This window comes from Bicyclus anynana, chromosome 4, assembly GCF_947172395.1.
Source record: "Bicyclus anynana chromosome 4, ilBicAnyn1.1, whole genome shotgun sequence".
In the NCBI taxonomy this organism is placed as follows: Eukaryota; Metazoa; Arthropoda; class Insecta; order Lepidoptera; family Nymphalidae; genus Bicyclus; species Bicyclus anynana.
Genome location: NC_069086.1, coordinates 6,101,627 through 6,121,024, shown reverse-complemented (window position 1 = coordinate 6,121,024; position 19,398 = coordinate 6,101,627). Strand labels below are relative to the sequence as shown.

At 40.1% G+C, this 19,398-nt stretch overlaps 1 protein-coding gene across 1 annotated transcript in view; it reads left to right on the top strand.

Annotated features, from left to right (window-relative positions):
- The window catches only part of LOC112058430 (GTPase-activating protein), a 55,000-nt gene extending 35,602 nt beyond the window's left edge, over positions 1-19,398 (top strand). The window contains exons 7-16 of the mRNA XM_024099272.2: positions 3,594-3,810; positions 5,131-5,334; positions 6,632-6,775; positions 8,287-8,381; positions 9,981-10,088; positions 10,989-11,137; positions 12,315-12,453; positions 13,586-13,764; positions 14,329-14,461; positions 14,845-19,398. Coding sequence (XP_023955040.2) covers positions 3,594-3,810; positions 5,131-5,334; positions 6,632-6,775; positions 8,287-8,381; positions 9,981-10,088; positions 10,989-11,137; positions 12,315-12,453; positions 13,586-13,764; positions 14,329-14,461; positions 14,845-16,258 — 2,782 coding nt within the window. The 3' untranslated portion in view covers positions 16,259-19,398. The remainder of the gene's footprint in view (positions 1-3,593; positions 3,811-5,130; positions 5,335-6,631; positions 6,776-8,286; positions 8,382-9,980; positions 10,089-10,988; positions 11,138-12,314; positions 12,454-13,585; positions 13,765-14,328; positions 14,462-14,844) is intronic.

Here is a 19,398-nt window from a genome sequence, read left to right as displayed (position 1 = left end):
AATTCCGCGGTTCCGGTCATTTACCACTCGCCGATCCGTGTTAGTTGCAATGAATGGGCATTTAATTAATTTTTAATGTAATTAAACTGAAGGTTGCGGTTTGACCTAGGGCTACACTAGCTCGGCACACACACCACAAACAACAAATCCAGACTAATATTGTAAACGCGAAAGTTAATGTTACTTTTCCACGGCTAAATCGATGAAACGATTTTGATAAATTTTGGTATTCAGATAAATTATACCCTGGTATCCCATGGTTCCCATGTAGTCCAGAATCCGGGGAGCATCTTTACAATTGCTAAATATCAAATTCAATCAAGGGTATCTTCATCTTGATGAGACGCTCAACTTATTTATCTACGAAAATTTTTGATTCTGGTAGCCAACAGGGTTACTAGGTAATAAAAACATCTGGGCGTAGAAGATAATGTACCACTCAATTTTTAGGACAATGTGGCTCTGACTCATGGAAAATTTACTTGATAGTATAATCAATTGTAAAAATGCGCCTCAGATCCTGGATTAATGGGATTTATGAAAAATGAATTTTCACGCAAACAGAGTATTGGCCGTATAATAACTATACAAATCGAGTATAGAAAGGACGTCCGGATTTTAAAGACGGGTTATTATCAATCTTTTTCATCCGTTACAAAAGACAGAGTAATATTTTCGATTACACCGGCATTTTTCGACATTTATGGAATCTTCTCGAGAACTCAGAGACTACGCTCTGCTGCTAAAAAGTGACTCAAAATTACATCTTGCGTGACAACACAAACAACCTGTGAACGTGCCATTAAAAAATAATTTAAATACACAGTAAATTGTTGAATGAAATATTTTCATCATAAATGTTAGCTCACGGTACACTTACATTCACAAGTGTAATCTCTGTCATTATAAAGTTTAAATAAACAGATAGAGGGTGCGTGCGACCAATCTCCCATATTATCGTTGCGGGCACACGATGACTATCTCAGAGGAGTAATAAACATTAACGTCCGTAATTACTAAAATGTGGAAATTGTACCGCCTTCTTCACAATGCAATGCGACGTTTTTGTGTGAACTTTGTGAACGGTTTCGTTCCATCGCATCGCAACAATCGCCTTGACCACATTACCTACACATACACTACATACCTACACATATACCTACTATTGTTTTTTTTTCCTTTTTCTTTCTCTACAAGTTAGCCCTTGACTACAATCTCACCTGATGCAATCTGGCTTGACTTGTTAGGAGTACCTACCTAGCCTTTCGGTTTCTACACGACATCCGTACCGGAACGCTAAATCGCTTGGCGGTATGTCTTTGTTGGTAGGATGGCAACTAGCCACGGCCGAAGGCTTCCATTAGCCAGACCTGGACTAATTAAGAAAACCTCAATCGGCCCAGCCCAGGATCGAACCCAGGACCTCCGTATTGTAAATCCACCGTGCATACCACTAGACTGAATTCGAACCTACGCCCTCAAAATCGAAGGCTGAGATTATGTCCACTGGGATGTCACGTCTATGTATTCTCGTATTTTTAATTACGCACTCAAAATTATCCTGTAGTAAAACGAGTTTTTTTATTAAGCTGACAGTACTTCCCAATACTTAATATCGTTATCTTATGAACTTCTATAACTAAAATTTTATGTAAATCGGTTTAGTAATTTTGTGTTAAAATCAAAATAACTGAAATACTGTTTTGGAGTCGGTTCCTTTTGTATGATAAAAAGATTATTAGTTTTAAACACTCCGTACTCGGGGACGAGTCCTAAACGAACAGTAAACTAGTCTAAAAATATAACACACTAACAAAGTCCTTACACAATTGGAAATTATGATGTTGACTGAAAATAACAAATGTGTTATTCTTCAGTGTTTATAAAAAGAACATCGCCTTAACTTAAATCTCCGAATTGTTTATTTTACATCTAGTTATTATTTTTATTGACACAGATATAAAGAATTCTTTCGAAAAATTCCCATTTGTCACTGGTGATCTTTTGTTCTCTCGAGAAAATTGAAAGAGAATTTTTTTGCCTACTAAGAAAAATATTCATTAGGTACAATATAATGAAAATTTTAATAAAAAAAATACAACCGACTTCAAAACCTAAAAACGTACCCACTAAACTAAAAAGCGAAAAATAACATCATAATATGTTCTACCTGCTGATCAGTATGAAGGCGGTGCTAAGCCGGTGATGTAATAATTCAAGCCATGTGAGAATATCTTATAGATTTAGATTTTGCAGATAGTGTTGTTTTATGTGGCCCTGTCAGAAATGGCTTAAATTAAGACAACACCGGCCATATAATTTTCGAAAGTTACCCTCAATTTCTCCAGGATTCCATCATCAGATCTTGACATGATGGCAATGGGACCAAATGGGGACTATACCGTTTCAAACAAAAAAAGAATTTTTGAAATCGGTCCTGGCGTCTTTGAGTAATCGGTGTGCATACATAAAAAAAAAAAAAAATACCGACCGAATTGAGAACCTCCTCCTTTTTGAAGTCGGTTAAAAAATGCCCTAAACTATCTCCTTCATCAAAATAATAAACAAAAAAAAATAATGCTTACAAAGTAATGTTATCAGTATTTATGATTAAGCGGTTTATTAACATTTTTTGTTTGAATGTAAACACGTAGGTACATATCTATTTTCGCAAAGATAAGACAAGTAATTGCGTACATGTACGTACGTATACCAACAAATGCGATGTCCTCTCGACGTATCCACAGGAAGTGAATGTAATAACGCTGATAATGTGCCGTACCTATCGACAATTTGAATTATTATTGTTTACTGATAGCGTAGTAAGCATTTCTGTGTGTGCATTTTATTAAACTCCTCGTTGCCCAGTGGTTAGCCCAGGTTTTGGATCTGGAATTCCTGGGTTGGGATGAAATATTATGGTCTATCATCAATCATCATTATTTACCGATAGACGTCCATTGCTGAACAATAAATACGACTATGTACTTAGTTCTAGATAAGTTTGTAAAATGGTCGTAAACGAAAAAGAAATAAGCCTTAACTGATTTTGTTGTGGGATCTTCTCGAACCAAGGCGCTTTGGAACCCTCGTAACTATAATTATAAGTTTTCGACTATAATTACCACCATGGTCCATGAATAATATACCTATAGTCTGGCAAGTTCATTGATAACACTCCCAAAATATGCGGGCGATAGGGGGAAACGGGTATGAAGTCGTGCGTGCGGGGAATGACGTGCATCAGACGTGGGTTTTTCATTCATCGCTACATCGGGACTGTTACAAATGAAGTTGCCAAGCTATACCATAAATAAAAAAGCTATTTATTCTCAAATCTCTTTACATTTTAAGGTGTTGTTAGTACGATAATATGCTTTTATAATGTTTTGTAAGACATGGTTATGATATATGAGCCCCTTTTCGGTTAAAGGTGTCAGACCAACGTTCGTTTGGTCTACCTATATTCCTCTTGAAAACAGGTCCTGTTTACTTTGGACAATGTAACGCCTACTTTCCATCAGTGCAATGTGAGATTCACATTCCGTACTACTCGTCAATTATTTTAATAAAGAATTATCTTTGTTATGCAGTGACGCGACGACCATATTCCGCGGCAACACGCTGGTGTCGAAGATGATGGACGAGGCGATGCGGTTGACGGGCGCGGCGTACCTGCGCGGCGTGCTGCGGCCGACGCTGGCCGCCGTGCTGGCGGAGCGGCGGCCCTGCGAAATCGACCCCGCGCGCGTCAAGCCCGCCGCCGCCGTCGCCGCCAACCTCGCCAACCTGAAAGACTACGTCGAGCGGGTCAGTGCACTACAATCACTGATTAAACAATAATATGCAGATAGAGCGCATGGAATACCGTGTCGTAGCCGCTCCAAATACAAATTTCATTCACAATACAAATGACAAATACATTCTCGAGTCACGGAGTCAGAAGCGTTTTTAAATATTTTAAATACTGTTTGACGGCCTCCGTGGCGCAGTGGTATGCGCGGTGGATTTACAAAACGAAGGTCCTGGGTTCGATCCCCGGCTGGGCAGATTGAGATTTTCTTAATTGGTCCAGGTCTGGCTGGTGGGAGGCTTCGGCCGTGGCTAGTTACCACCCTACTGACAAAGACGTACCGCCAAGCGATTTAGCGTTCCGGTACGATGTCGTATAGAAACCGAAAGGAGTGTGGATTTTCATCCTCCTCCTAACAAGTTAGCCCGCTTCCATCTTAGACTGCATCATCACTTACCATCAAGTGTGAGATTGTAGTCAAGCGCTAACTTGTAAGGAATAAAAAATAAAAAAAATAAAAAACACCGTGTCGTAGCCGCTCGAAATACAAATTTCATTCACAATACAAATTCACAATACAAAATCACATTCAAAAACGAATACATTCTCGAGTCACGGAGTCAGAAGCGTTTTTAAATATTTTAAATACTGTTTACAAAAACTAAAGAATTAAAATGAAGTAATTATTGATTATTTTAATTTACAAAAATGTTGTTAGTGTTAAATTTTGAAATACAATTTTTGAAAAAACTTTGTATATGCGGATATCACGGAGACGCGCGACGTTTGTGTTTTTTATGGGTTTCACCAGGTTCACAATGCTGCTTTTAAAGACTCATTCTGGATGATATTTATTCTGTGACTACAATAAAATAATATAATATTTCGTCACCCCTCCAGCGGTCCTAAAACGTATACGCGTATAATTACAAACATTTAAGTGTGTTCGGGTCTGGCACCTGGCACATGACGTAATTAAGTCGTAAGAGACTGCGTATTGCGAAAGAAGAGAGACCTATATTTTGACCATAATAGACTGATGTTGTTGCATGTCAGGTGTTGATAATGTCGCCTGTGTCAGTTGTTAATAATGTCGCATGTGTCAGGTGTTGACGATGTTCGTGTGTCAGGTGTTGACTGTGACGCATTTGTCGGGTATTGACGATGTTGAGTGTGCCAGGTGTTAATTATGTCGCCTGTGTCAGTGAAGTCATTTGTGTCAATTGTCAATGTTGCGTGTGTCAGAATGTTGCGTGTATCAGCTGCTGAGTATGTTGCGTGTGTCAGATGTTGACAATGTTGGCTGTGTCAGGTGTTGACGATGTTGCGTGTGTCAGGTGTTCGCAGCCATCACGTCGTCGTACGCGTCGTGCCCGGCCGCCATGTGCCGGCTGTTCGACGCGCTGCGCCAGTGCGCCGTGCGCCACTTCCCCGCCAACGCGGAGGTGCGCTACTCTGTGGTGTCCGGCTTCATCTTCCTGCGGTTCTTCGCGCCCGCCATCCTCGGCCCGCGGCTCTTTGACCTCACCACCGAGCAAATTGTGAGTTTGACTTCATACATTATAACTATTATATTATCTCCTCCTCCTCCGTGAGTCGCAATCCTCATGTGTGAGGGTCGTGACCACCTCCATCTCTGATCCTTGTCCTTAGGATGTTATGCCATTTTTTCCTATCTCCAGCTACGCGAAGCGCATCGTAAACTGACTCGAGTGTACTGCGGACCTGGTCGGACCAACGCATCGGGCTGCGCCCCGCGATCTTTTTCCTTCCACCTTGCCAGTAATAACTAATTTTTCCAGATTATCTCCGTCTTTTCTGACAATGTGTCTGAAGTACTCTAAAATACGCTTGAGGCATATGGTAGAGAGTCTTATTTTAACTTTGAGTTGAGCAACTATAGATGTGTTAGTCCGAAATGCAGTCCATGGAATCCGGAGCATTTTCCTCCAACACCACATCTCGAAAGTGTCAATCCTTTTGCGGTCTGCAGATTTTAGGGTCCACGTCTCAGCCCCATAGAGAAAGATGGGTGGATTATATTATCTAACCTTTAGTTAAGTCTTGCAACCGAAATGGACTCGAGAGCCTTGTTAAAACTATAGGGATGATGAAGGAGGATGAATTAGGAGTAAATTTTCTAAAAGTAACATGATATCTGCGATCATTACTTTCGGAGCTACAGGGATTAAAGGGTCAGATTTGCGGCGCTGTCACGGATACCTGAAATATGCTCCATACAAAATGGCACGAATTAATGACGTAGTTAAATACAGTGATCGTTAATTTTGTATGGGCGTTCAAACAATCTTACATAATATATCTGTGTTAGTTATAGTTAATCGAAGGAAGCAAAAAATGTTTTCATCTATTTACAATAAAATATTTTTAGTAGTTATTAAAATTTTATAATTTTATTTATTTTGCAAACTTATATAATGATTTATTTATTTTGCTATCATCCGCGAAAAGTCGACGAACCCATGCGACAACTCTCAACAACGTGCAACTTTGCAATTGCACGTTGTAGAGTCAACATCTCCTGAGGATGCTCCGGTTTCGGGGTGAAACGTACGTAGAGAGTATTTTGTCGGACCTGGGTGACGTTGTCGCATGGGTTCGTCGACTTTTCGCGGATGATAGCAAAATAAATAAATCATTATATAATCATGATGAACTTCCGCAAAGTAACGCCTGCTTCTATCCAATATTTTGCAAACATCCAATCAATCTTTGTTTTAATATTGATCTTATTTACCCGAACGTCTTATAAAAATCAGTATATTCAAACCTAGTCACCCCATTGGTCCCCTTGTATTAATGGTTCATGTATGTCAGGACCCCCAGACGAACCGGACGCTGACGCTGATCTCCAAGACGATCCAGTCGCTGGGCAACCTCGTGAGCAGTCGGTCGGCGCAGCAAGTCTGCAAGGAGGAGTACATGGCCGAGCTGTACCGGAGTTTCTGCACGCCTCGACATGTAAGCCAAGCTTTATTCTTTTTTTTAATTTATAAAGTCAAAAGCCAAAATTCATTTATTTCAATTAGGCTTACTTTACAAGCACTTTTGAAAGGTCATGATTATGTCATAATTTAATTTAATCTAATGGTGGTAATAGTAGTCGAAAACTTAAAACTAAAGTTACGAGGGTTCCAAACGCGCCTTGGTCCGAGAAGAGCCCACAACAAACTCAGCCAAGGTTTTCTTTTTGTTTACCACCATTTTACAAACTTATTTAAAACTAAGCACACAGTCGTATATTACAGATTAATACCAATCTTTTTTTATCATTAATATAATCATTAACACTATAATAAGCCTTTCCCAAAAGCTTGCGTTTAATAAATACTTGGAACTTTTTGAGAGACACTCCAGTAGCTTCATATGGTAAAATAGGACAACATACATATGTATAAAATACGGCTGTGGTTGTTTGCACGCAATCTTTTATATGTTCATGGCTTTCAATCATGCCTGATTGAAAGCCATGATGAGGTCCAAGATAAAGCGTGCTTGCCTAGAAGATACCTGTTCACTCTTGCCTTGAAGCAATATGTTTCGTTTGGGTTGACTGGATGTCGACAACAAAAGGGTGTCAATAATATAATCGATATTGTTGTCTAAAGTTGTACCTCTGCTATATGAAGCCTCAAATACACTACTCGCTGCGACGTTTCGACGATGTCGTGTATGTATATAGTTTGTTATAAAAGTTTTCTCGATAGTTTGATAAGGTCACAAAAATTAGTTTTTCCATTTAAAGTCTATAAGACTAACAACTGTTAACATTATAAGTTTTTAATCATCTTTTTTCCCTTATCCCACTTAAGTGGGGTCAGAAAAATCCTCAAAAAATGACAGTCTTGTGGCTAGTGATTTTATGACCGGCCGCCTGCCTGACGTCAACCCTCCTTGGGAATTTTCAGTTTCGTGGGTTTTTGTAACCACCTTTCGGTTCAATGGGCATCTCATTGGCCCTTTGTTGTAAAAATAAATAATGACCTTCTGTCATTAATCTCCTATTAAAAAGTGGATGTACAATCAGCGACCGAAAACGTCCCCACTCAATGAGTGCCAAACACAACTTCTTGGCACTCAATTCAAGTAGTCGCATTTGCAAATTCAATCTTAAACTCAATTCTTTAGGTTGAATTGCTCTGAATTTGGGGTTTTATTGGATTATATTTAAAGGCCTTTGGTATAATTTTCTTTACCAATAATTCTAAAACTGCCAAATCATTATTGGGCATTTTTTAAGTGACATTTTGTACATGATTGTGCGTCCTTTTATTATAAGAGGCCTTCTGTTAATTATTTTGGGCTTTATTAACAACCTATTAAATATAAACATCAAATCAATTGACAAAATGTCATTTACTGTGTGATATCCACCAGTGAGCCCTGGATGACATTTTTACATACGCCTGTAGTGATATGTTAAAATGGGCTGTAATTTGATTTTAATGAAAAAATATTCTTTCAATTTACAGGTGCAAGCTATAAAACAGTTCCTAGAAATAATATCAACCAGTTCGGACACACAGAACAACAATATACAAGAGACGCCTGTTCTACTCAAAGAAGGGTGAGTTTATTAATAAAATTATTATTTATTTAAATTTTCTATCTCTCACAATTTAGCACTTCATTTTATCTTACGGAATGATTCTATAATCGAATATTATTGCTTTTTTTGTGCATCATTTGGAACAGTTATGGGTATGTATGTTTGATTTTTACCCTTATTTTTTTTTCATACATTTCTTTGTCATACTGTATTTGATTTTGTATTTTATTATTGAATGGTTCTAAAGCTCATGTATGTATTTTTGTTGAATTGATTTTTTTTAAACAAATTTTAAAGAACCATTTTATAAGTTACGTATTCGTTCGTTTGCATAGAAAGGAGCCTTTTAAGTTTAAACTATTATGAACAAGAGCGTACGTCCGCGACTTCGTCCGCGAGAAAATCGGTGTTTCATATTGTGGAGTATCGTTGAATAGGTCTTTGAAAGATATGGGGTCTTCTATCATTTTTTTTCCATTTAGGGATTAATTTACACAATTTAAAAAAATATGGGGTTCCTTACCTACATGTGAGGATGAATTTGTCATCGTCTAACCCATGATGTGAGGTGCTAACCTTATTTATTTACTGCGCGTGGCCAGACACGCACTTGGCTGGTTTTTAGAAGACAGAATGGGTATAGTAAGCTTTCCTTAAGGATAAATTTATGGCATCGTGTACATTTTGTAGATCTATCATCATCTCCTTACCCTTATTCCACTTAAGTGGGGTCGGAAAAATATGTCAATCTTTTCCATTCGTCTCTATTACTCGTCAACTCGTCATCCACTCCTTTTACACACATGTCCTCTTTCACACAATCCAACCATCTCTTCTTTGGCCTTCCTCTCCTCTTATGACCTTCCACTTGCACATTCAACATTTTTCTAGTAATATGACTTTCCTCTCTACGCATTACATGTCCATACCAAGCTAACCTTCTACTCCTCAATTTTTCTGTCACTGGCGCCACCTTCAGACTACCTCTTATATACTCATTCCTTATTTTATCTATTCTTGTCACACCACACATCCATCTCAACATACGCATTTCGTTCACATGCATTCGTTTACTATCCGTCCAACATTCTGATCCATACAGCACGACCACTCTTCCGGGATTGACTCCTCGTGCAACAACTTATTGAAAAATAAAGTCAGCCATTTCCATCCATCCACTTTCAGACACTTCCATGCTTCGACTGGTATACTGTCAGGCCATTACATTTTGTAGATCTATAACAGTTGAATATTTTACCATGGTCACACCAAACTGCAACCTCGTTTTCTGGGTGGACTCGAAGTTTGGCGCGATCTGTATTGGTTACAGATCTTTGCCTGTACCCCTGAGAAAATAATAAAAACAAAAAAGAAACATTGTGCTTTAGACCACACAATTGAAGTAAACCTTCTTTAGCTTATCCTGTCAACGTCTGATTACACTTTTTGTAATGCATTCAGCAGCTTACTCCAGCGTGCTTATAGGAGTTTTACTTCAATAATAAACCATTGATTGGTAGTCTGTTTTCACAGGCTGTATGGTCGCAGATCTTTGCCTATGCCACTAATAAAAAATAACAAGTTGTCGGTGTGGCATAATGTTGTCGTGTTGTGTAGGACGATGATCAAGCGGTCGGAGGGCGTGCGCGGCAACAGCTCGCCGCGGCGGCGCTGGGCGCGCACCGCGCACGCGCACTGCAAGCGGCGCCACTTCAGGCTCACCAGGTTTGTGTCTACACTGTCCCAAATACTTCCTGTTCCCATGGGAATACGGGAATAAAATGGACCCTATGACAGTCACAAATAACGTGGCAATAATTATTATCGTTTCTGTACATCCAGAGATTAACGTCTACATGGTGGGATCATGATCAAAGTCCAATAAAGTGTCACATTCCCGCTAATACTATTTAAGACTTTTTTTAACATATTGACTGCTCTACATACATTATACTATTCTGGAGAGTCTGTTTAGCTTTGAATGTAGTGGTAAGGTATACGTTTAGCATTTGTGTTAGTGTGTTAATAGTGATAACGCTGCTTCAGTTTATACACAAACGCGCTTGGTTTGTTATCATACCATTACATCCAAAGTGACTGCGCGCAATATATGGCCTCCGTGGCGCAGTGGTATGCGCGGTGGATTTACAAAACGGAGGTCCTGGGTTCAATCCCCGGCTGGGCAGATTGAGATTTTCTTAATTAGTCCAGGTCTGGCTGGTGGGAGGCTTCCGCCGTGGCTAGTTACCACACTACCGGCAAAGACGTACCGCCAAGCGATTTAGCGTTCCGGTACGATGCCGTGTAGAAACCAAAAGGGGTGTGGATTTTCAAGAAGTCAAGGGCTAACTTGTAATAAAATAAAAAAATATATATATATATATATATATATTTTGAACATAGAAAGAGAAATTCACAGCATTTGTCACATTCTCTCAAAAAAGAGTAAACCTAAGCATAAACTTTGTAAAGAAACGAGACAAGGCTATCTGATATCGGACGGTTCAAGGAAGTGTGTTGTGATGTGAAAATTAAATTAAAATCAATGTTAAATTTGATGATTATCCTTCAATAATTATCCTTCAATTAGATAATAGTTGTGAATTGTGCTCATGATCGTTGCAGCGGCGAGCTGTCGTGGTCGCGGTGCGGCGCGAAAGGCGCGGGCGCGCGCGGCGCGCACCGGCTGGCGCTGGCGGGCGTGCTGAGCGTCGTGCCCGTCGACTGCCCGCCCGCCGGCGCGCCGCTCGACGCCAATAACATATTCCAGATAGGTAATATTATAGGTCTCAAAAGTGATTACAAATATAAGAAAACTAATGTCGAACAAAGGTTATGATTCACAACACTTGTCAGGACAATTTAATAACAAATCAAACTGTAACCAAAGTAAGACCCTAGAATGGCAGAGAATGACCTTGAGTGAAGTCACGTATTTGTGAACTATGTGCGTAGGGTTAAAGACGCCTTTGACAGATATCTGTCCCCTTTTCCACTCAAGTCACTACCCTCCTATCCCAAGTAACCCATGAAGAATTACACAACAAGAGATGTGTACGGCTCAAACGCCACGAGCACACTGAAGCCAATACGAGATCGAGCGATATATCCGTCACACACTACTATTTCCTACACTATTTATTAAAAACATGTAAAAAAAGCGGTCTACGCGGCGATAACAGTAACTACTCACAAGTTAGAAATTCTTTATTTGCGACCTTGAGAGTAGGTTTAAAGAATCCCTTCAGAATGCAAAAACATTCACCTTCCCTGCCCGACATGTTGTCCGTGCTCACACTAAACAACTTGTGATGAACAATAATTACAGCTCAAAATCAGTAATACGACTGGCAGCGTGACGGTGTATACGCTGCCTTACAAACAACTGAGCTCAAGACATCAAATACCCTCTTATTTATACCAACACTGATACCTCTACAATAACATACATAATGAATGTATGTACCACCTGTAATTCAGGAACTTGTAACAGAAGGTCAAAAGCGCACGAAATACAAACCTTGCGTCAGCAAACAACAGTTTTGAAAACTTACATAATAAATAACTAGTGAGTAAACTTGAGAGCCGTGATAGCCCAGTGGATATGACCTCTGCCTCCGATTCCGGATTCCGGTTCGAATCCGGTCAGGGGCATGCACCTCCAACTTTGCAGTTATGTGCAGAAATTAAATATCACGTGTCTCAAACGGTGAAGGAAAACATCGTGAGGAAACCTGCGTACCAGAAAATTTTCTTAATTCTCTGCGTGTGTGAAGTCTGCCAATCCGCATTGGGCCAGCGTGGTACTATTGGCCTAACCCCTCTCATTCTGAGAGGAGACTCGCTCGGCAGTAGCAGCATAGCAGTGAGCTGAATATGGGTTGATCATGATGAGTTTTAGAGAGAGAGAGAGAGAGAGAGATGAGCTTGAGTGTTAATTCTCGTGTGCAGTGCACCGCGAGCGCGTGCTGTTCGTGCAAGCGAGCAACTGCGTGGAGCGCGCCGAGTGGCTGCGCCTGCTGTCGGCGCTGTGCCGCCACGCGCTGGCGCCGCCGCACAAGGGCTACTACGCCGACTGCAAGTGGACTTGGTATGGACCACAGATATCAAATACTAGCTCACGCCGTGCGGTTTCACCCGCGTGGTTCTCGTTCCCGTAGGATTACAGGGATAATATATAGCCCAATAGCCTTCCTCCGTAAAACTTAATTAAAATATCACGAATTTTTTCAAATTTTCCAAACGTCAAAAACGCTGTTGTCCATTTTGTGACGTCACTAACACACTTTTGATGTATCAATTATTTGTCGAACTAATTGTTAACTAATTTTTTTGTCAAACGCTTCATTTGTATGGGATTTATTAAAGTGACGTCAAATATAGACTGTCATGGCCGGCAGGCGTTTTGGCTATGTATTGTCAAAAACATATTTAAAAACTAAAATTTTCATGTAATCATGTCTCGAAAAAATATGTTTGATAAATATGGTAAAAAAAATATGAAATTTTTTTTTCAGTCTAGTAGAATAATAGTGAACTATTAGAACTATTTAAGAGTATTTAAAAAAAAGTTCCAACTAGCCAGTGCCGTAAATAGCCTTTTCCGCGCCCTGTGAAAGCTTCTACAACTGCGCCCTATTTAGGTAGACCCTTTGTCTATCATACCATCCACTGTGTCTCACTCACTAAAACTCAAACGCAGGTTCACTACTGCAAATGCGTTGCCCATTCTGATGCTTTATTCTGTCTATTCTTGCGCTCCCGAGAGTCTACGCCGTGTCTGGGCACCGGTGGCACAGCCCTGTTTACGCCACTGCAACTAGCTTATTGGTCTAAGTTTGTTTGACTGTGATGGACTTGCCAATGCACAACTTTAAGCAATGTGTTAAAAAACATTTACTTAGTCGAGGTTACTACACGATTGATGAGTTCCTTAACGATAAAGGTGCTAGGCCATTGGATCAGCATCCACCATCACACAGGAAGTAAAACTATAAGAAATTGTAATTGTTATCAATTGTAAATTATAGTACTGTATGTATTTTTCATTTCAAAAGAGCAACTGTTGAGTTTCTTGCCGGTATCTTCTCAGCAGAACCTGCCTTCCGAACCGGTGGTAGAATCTTTACAAATAGTCAACTGACGTTTCAAAAGTGCTTGTAAATTGAGCCTACTTGATATAAATGAATTTTGATTTGATTGTTTATTATGCATGATAACAGTTGCGGGCGAACGGAGCCCGAGGCGGAGGGGTGCGGCGGCGCGGGCGGCGAGGCGGACACGCAGCGGGGGCCGGCGACGCTGGCGCTGCGGCTGGACCCCGCGCGCGACCTGCAGCGGCTGCACGCGCTGCTCGTGGCGCACGTGCACCGGCTCGACGAGCGCCTGCACCGCCCGGCAGGTACGGCGACTCACGACCAAACATGACGGATGTCCTGGGTTCGATCCCCGGCTGGGCTGATTGAGGTTTTTCTTAATTGATCCAGGGCTTCGGCCGGGGCTAGTTACCACCCTACCGTCAAGCGATTTAACGTTCCGGTACGATACCGTGCAGAAACCGAAAGGAGTGTGGATTTACATCCTCCTCTTAACAAGTTAACCCGCTTCCATCTTAGATTGCATTACCACTTACCATCAGGTGAGATTGTAGTCAAGCACTAACTTGTGAAGAATTAAAAAAACCTACACAACCTCCTCCAAACATAAGACAACCACCAATGCTTCCCAGGCAACACAAACAAGCTACACAGCGTCTTCGCCGGCGAAGACGCGGTCCCTGATATCTGACGTCACCCAGATGTGGGGTTTTTAATCTTAATCTTTAACTTAATCTTGGAGGCGCCCAGACTCATTGTATTTTTACAAATTTAAAACTACTAAAATCGAGTATACACAGTTTTGATAATGCAGTATTGAAAACAGACAGACAGTAAGCAGTATTGATAATGCAGATTTTCCATTGCAGATGACGCAACACCTGAAGAGCGCGAAGGTGAAGCGGTGACGTTGCGTGAACTACAAAAAATTATGTTCGACCTCGAGCACCGACATTGTATATACAGAAGATCGTTAGCTAGAGAAACTAAATATGGCAGCAAGTGAGTCATTATTATTTAGAATACTTTTATTTTTATTGATAATTTTGGGTATGTCAAATTATGTAATTTGGAAACTTGTAACCAAAAATACATCAATAACAGAATAATGACAATAGCATTATCATTGATTATATGACTCGCGATATTGTTAAATAGCCATTTTGTTAAACGTTGCGATCAGTTATTTGGTCAGTTGATTTTTATTTAGTTCAATGAATGGCCTAGGTGTCCTATAAATTGGTTTTTCAATTCGATGGCTGCGAGAAATATACTGAACCTAAATGTAGCAGACGACGTCACAACATTAATAAGTTTAAACCAAGGAGTATTAACCTATAAGTCTCGTAAATTAGATTAATAATATTTATTATGAATCGTTGCAGACAAGCCCCTATCGGCGACGACAACTACCTGCAGCTGGCCGGCGCCGCGGGGAACGCGGACAGCGGCTCGCTGTTCTGGCGACCGTGGCGCGGCGGCTCTTCGCCCACCGTCGACCTCGACGGCAAGACGCTACCGCTGCAGACCTCCCCCGACGTGTGCTCCAGCACCGAGTCGCTGCGGCTGGCGCGCCTCGCCGACGAGCGCTCCTCGGGCAAGAGCACCAAGTCGGCCGGCAGCGGGTACCTCGCCATGTCCTGCCTCAAACACGAGCCGTCCGAGGACAGCGACGCGTCCGCCGACCGCCCCGCGCGTCCACCTAAGCCAGCGCGTCTATCCCCGTCCCGCGCGCCTCTGCCCCCCGCCTGCGAGTACGTCGACGTCGAACTCAAGCCACCGCTCCGTCGCCCTCGCCCTGACCTCGCTTTCCTATCAGCGCAGCTCACACGGCTGGAAACTGACGTCACTGTCCGGTGCAAGGAGTACGAGCTCATGTCCAACTTTATGAGCCACTCGCATGCGTCTGACGACGACGCGCCGCCGGCGGTTCCCCCGCGCGTGCGTATGTTGCCCAAGCCGGTGGATATCGACGTCAGCAAGTCAGATGAGCATTCCACGTTCAGGCACGAAGCTATATGCGGCTCGACCACCAGTCTGCCGGAAGGAAGGTCCCAAATTACCAATTTCGAGGCAGGCGAATCTAGACCTGCGAGTAAAATAGACACTGTATCCAATGACGACAGTTTGCTCGATGAGCTGCAGCGCGACACGTACTGCGTATTAAAAGTGTGCGAGGACGAAAGCCCCGAAGTTGAGTCTGCGGACAACAAAAGCGAGGAGCCTTCTGTGGTCAAAGAAAAAGAAGAGTGCGGGATGTTCTCGAGGATTAGCCTGCAGCGGAAATCTAACCCTATTAAAACTCAGTCAGGGTCTATGAAACCGTTGAAGACGTCCAACTCCACATCGAACGTTCACGACGCCGGATCTCATTCCTCGAGGCCGCTGGCGGAGCGGTTGACGCCGTTTTTTCTGAAGAAGAAACCGAAGCCACCGGAAGACCAGGCATCTAAAAGTTCGCGGAAAGAGGATAATCTGATTGGGAGGCTGACGCCGCGGTTCAGTCAGTCGCGACTCTATGGACGGGGACAATCGTTGGAGCTCGCACCAGAGAGTAAAACAAAGCGTATAGAACGCTCAGCGACTACTGTGAACATTCCAACAAGGCCCATCAACTCCTCAATAGTGGCGAATCTAAAATTCCTGACCTTACATCGATATGGAGCGCAGGATGACGTGCAGTGCCACGCGTTCGTGCGGAACACTGAGGAAGAGGCGAGTGCTGGCGCGGAGGGGGAGGAGGGCTGGAGGCGCGCGCACGGACCCCTCCTCGCTGCAACCACGGACATCAGACTGTGAAAGTGAAACGTACTCAGTGTTGTGTGTAGTTTTGTGAAACTGAAACAGTTTTCTATGACATTAAGTGCATCCGCTCACTTACAATTGTAAGTTGGCCGACTAAATCTCAGAAAACTAATAGTGATATATGAGACCCAGCACCTGTTTCCAACTAATAAATTGGAAACCTATTGCACCAGAATCCCGATTCCCTTTCGACTATGTACAATTAAAAAGTTGTCCGACTAAATTGTTAAAGAAAACAATTTAGTTGTTCGATAGTCAGCCAACTTACAATTGTACGTGTGCGGTCGTTCAAAATGTTTCGATATGCAGCATGCAAAAAAATGCACCCAAATGGATGAGTCTTTAGGTGAGGTTATGAAGGTTTGCCTTCATAGAATTGGCATTTTCATTGGGTGCTTGGCGTTTGACGCGCCTGTCTCGCATTTCCATAAAGGAATACGGTAATTAGCGTGTATTATATTAATTCGATATTTTCCATATGTTGCTGTGCGACTGTGGTGTCCAATTTCATCTTTAGTGTTAAGTATTATAGTCCCAAACTGATTGATACATAATTTACTTCCTCGAATATGAAATGTAGAATATAAATCAACAAATTTAATGTCAACGCAGAAATGTAAGTACAAGGATCTGTGAGGTCATTTTCAAATTATTTTGATATTTGCCATTTTTCCGCTCGCGCAAATATATCTACTTGTCGCAGCTGTAATTTTTGTACGAGTTCTAGTGGATATAAATGCTTCCCTGTCACTTTAACGAAAAGACATAAATTATTAAATGTGATAGCTTTAAAACCATTTTTTTAATGACAACATTATTTCTAGTGGCAACTCTAAGGTAGAACTAGGGATGGGCTGGTATTATTAAATCTCTAAAGCTACACATCTGGTACTATTTCTAATTTCATATATTATGAAAACTACCAATAACAATTGACAAAGAAAGCATTCATACAGCCAAACATAGAACCTTCTTGAAAGTCATAAATGACATAATTATCATTAATAATATATTGCAAACAATATAAATTGTATGTAGTTTACATTGATTAATGTATAGACAAAAAAAACATACATACAGACGAACGTAGAACCTTCTCCTTTTTGGAAGTTGGTTAAAAATGGATAGGATAGCTGCTATATTATTGTAAGCCCAATATTATCTAAAAGCCTATGACATCTATGACCTGATGAATTTTCAGGTTTTATAAAATTTCAAAGGTCTTCTAGGCTTGTGGTCTAATAGAGTATCACCACAGGCAACCAAAATTTTATTTGATGGTGGTACCTGCTCAATCACTCAAAATTTATGAAAATTAGGCTCATTTGCGGACCACAGACTATCAGACTATTTTGTGGCATTTTGTCAGTCCTGCTACCCTATTTACCATACACCATTACCCTATACACTATTGCAGATTTGTTAAGCGCATCTTCTTGCTAATAACCATACACCAATTCAAAATGTATATAAAAAGTCTGTGGGAGACATTTGTTGTGATTATGGAAAATGTCCATGTTTACGAACATCGACAGATAATAAGGCGTAACGTAAAGACGGTGCGATTGTAAATTATTATTCAACTATGGTTGTATTTATTGCTATATTTTTCGAACTTCTTATCGTAGACCTGAAGTATGTGCCTCCTCTAGTTTGTAGAAGTATTTTTGAACGAATGTTAACCGATACGGTTAAATGTTATTGTAGTTTGATAGCGTTAATACTCAAAAAGTGCCAAGTATTTAAACTAACTGCCACTTTGGCGGTTCCACTCTCATTCCTCTAGCACAGTAAATATTGCAAAGCAAAGATATTGTAACATATAATTATCGATCTCCTATTAAAAAGTGGATGCACAATCAGTGGCCAAAAAACGTCCCCAATGCCAAACACAACTTCTTGGCACTCAATTTAATTAGTCGCATTTTGCAAATTCAACCTTAAACTCAATCCTTAAGGTTGAATTTGCTCTGAATTTGGGATTTTATTGAATATTGGACTATATTTAAAGGCCTAGATAAAATAAAGGACTTTAGGCATAATTTTCTTTATCAATAATTCTAAAACTGTCAAAGAAAAATTGGCCATTTATTAAGTGAAATTTTCTAAATGATTGTGCGTCCTTTTATTATAAAAGATCAATGTGTATAATAAAGAAAATAGCTGTCTCCTCTGTGATTGGTGTTGATGTCAAAAAAATTTAATCTATCTAGTATCTATATTTAAATAGGGTACTTTAATTATGTATTTTGTATATTTTACTTTATGTAAATTGTAGTATAATGCCATAAAAACTTGAAGGTAAAGAAACCTTTCGTGCACTGACTATTGTAAAAAAATACTAATATAAAATGTTATTTAATGCAATTTTATTAAATAAAAAATTATACAATTTAATTATTATCGACGTGAGTTGCATGCTCAGGGAAGTGATAAAGCAGTAGGTATCGTAATATTGTGTACATGTGATATATTTGTTCTCTCTTTAATCTAGACTTTAACCATTATAATGTCTGTCTTTGTAATATAGTACAACAAATAATGATAATGTGTAGGTGGAAGACAAAACCTAAAACAATATTGTTCTTGACTTCCGATTCATATAAATGACACATGCTTGTATCAAAAGTTTGCACTAATCTAAGATGTACTTAAAAAGTGATATTGTTAATGTAATATTTTGGTTCACGTTTTATTGAGAATTTGTTATTAAAGCTAATAATGCATATTCTAAATGTTATATGACTTACGATGGCCTTAGCATTGTAACATGCCTGTATCAATGGCCTTCAGGAACACCATACTTAAACTGTGATTCACTATACAAACTCAACTGATATTTTATAATTGTGTTTTCTGTATAAAATTTACATTTTATTGCAATACAAAGCACTTTATTTGACAAAATAAAATGGATTTGTAGCTGTTTTTAATTTATAACAAGCACCTAAATAATTGAAGGAAATTGAAAATTGTTACAAAATTACATTGTTGTCCTATAAATATTGAAGTAATTAATTGTAAGAAAATTTATGTAATGTACAAATTAATATTTCTTTAAAGTATATTATTATGTTATTTATTTCACCTATTTCACTTTGTTAATAAAATTACATATTTAAGTTCCAATTTAA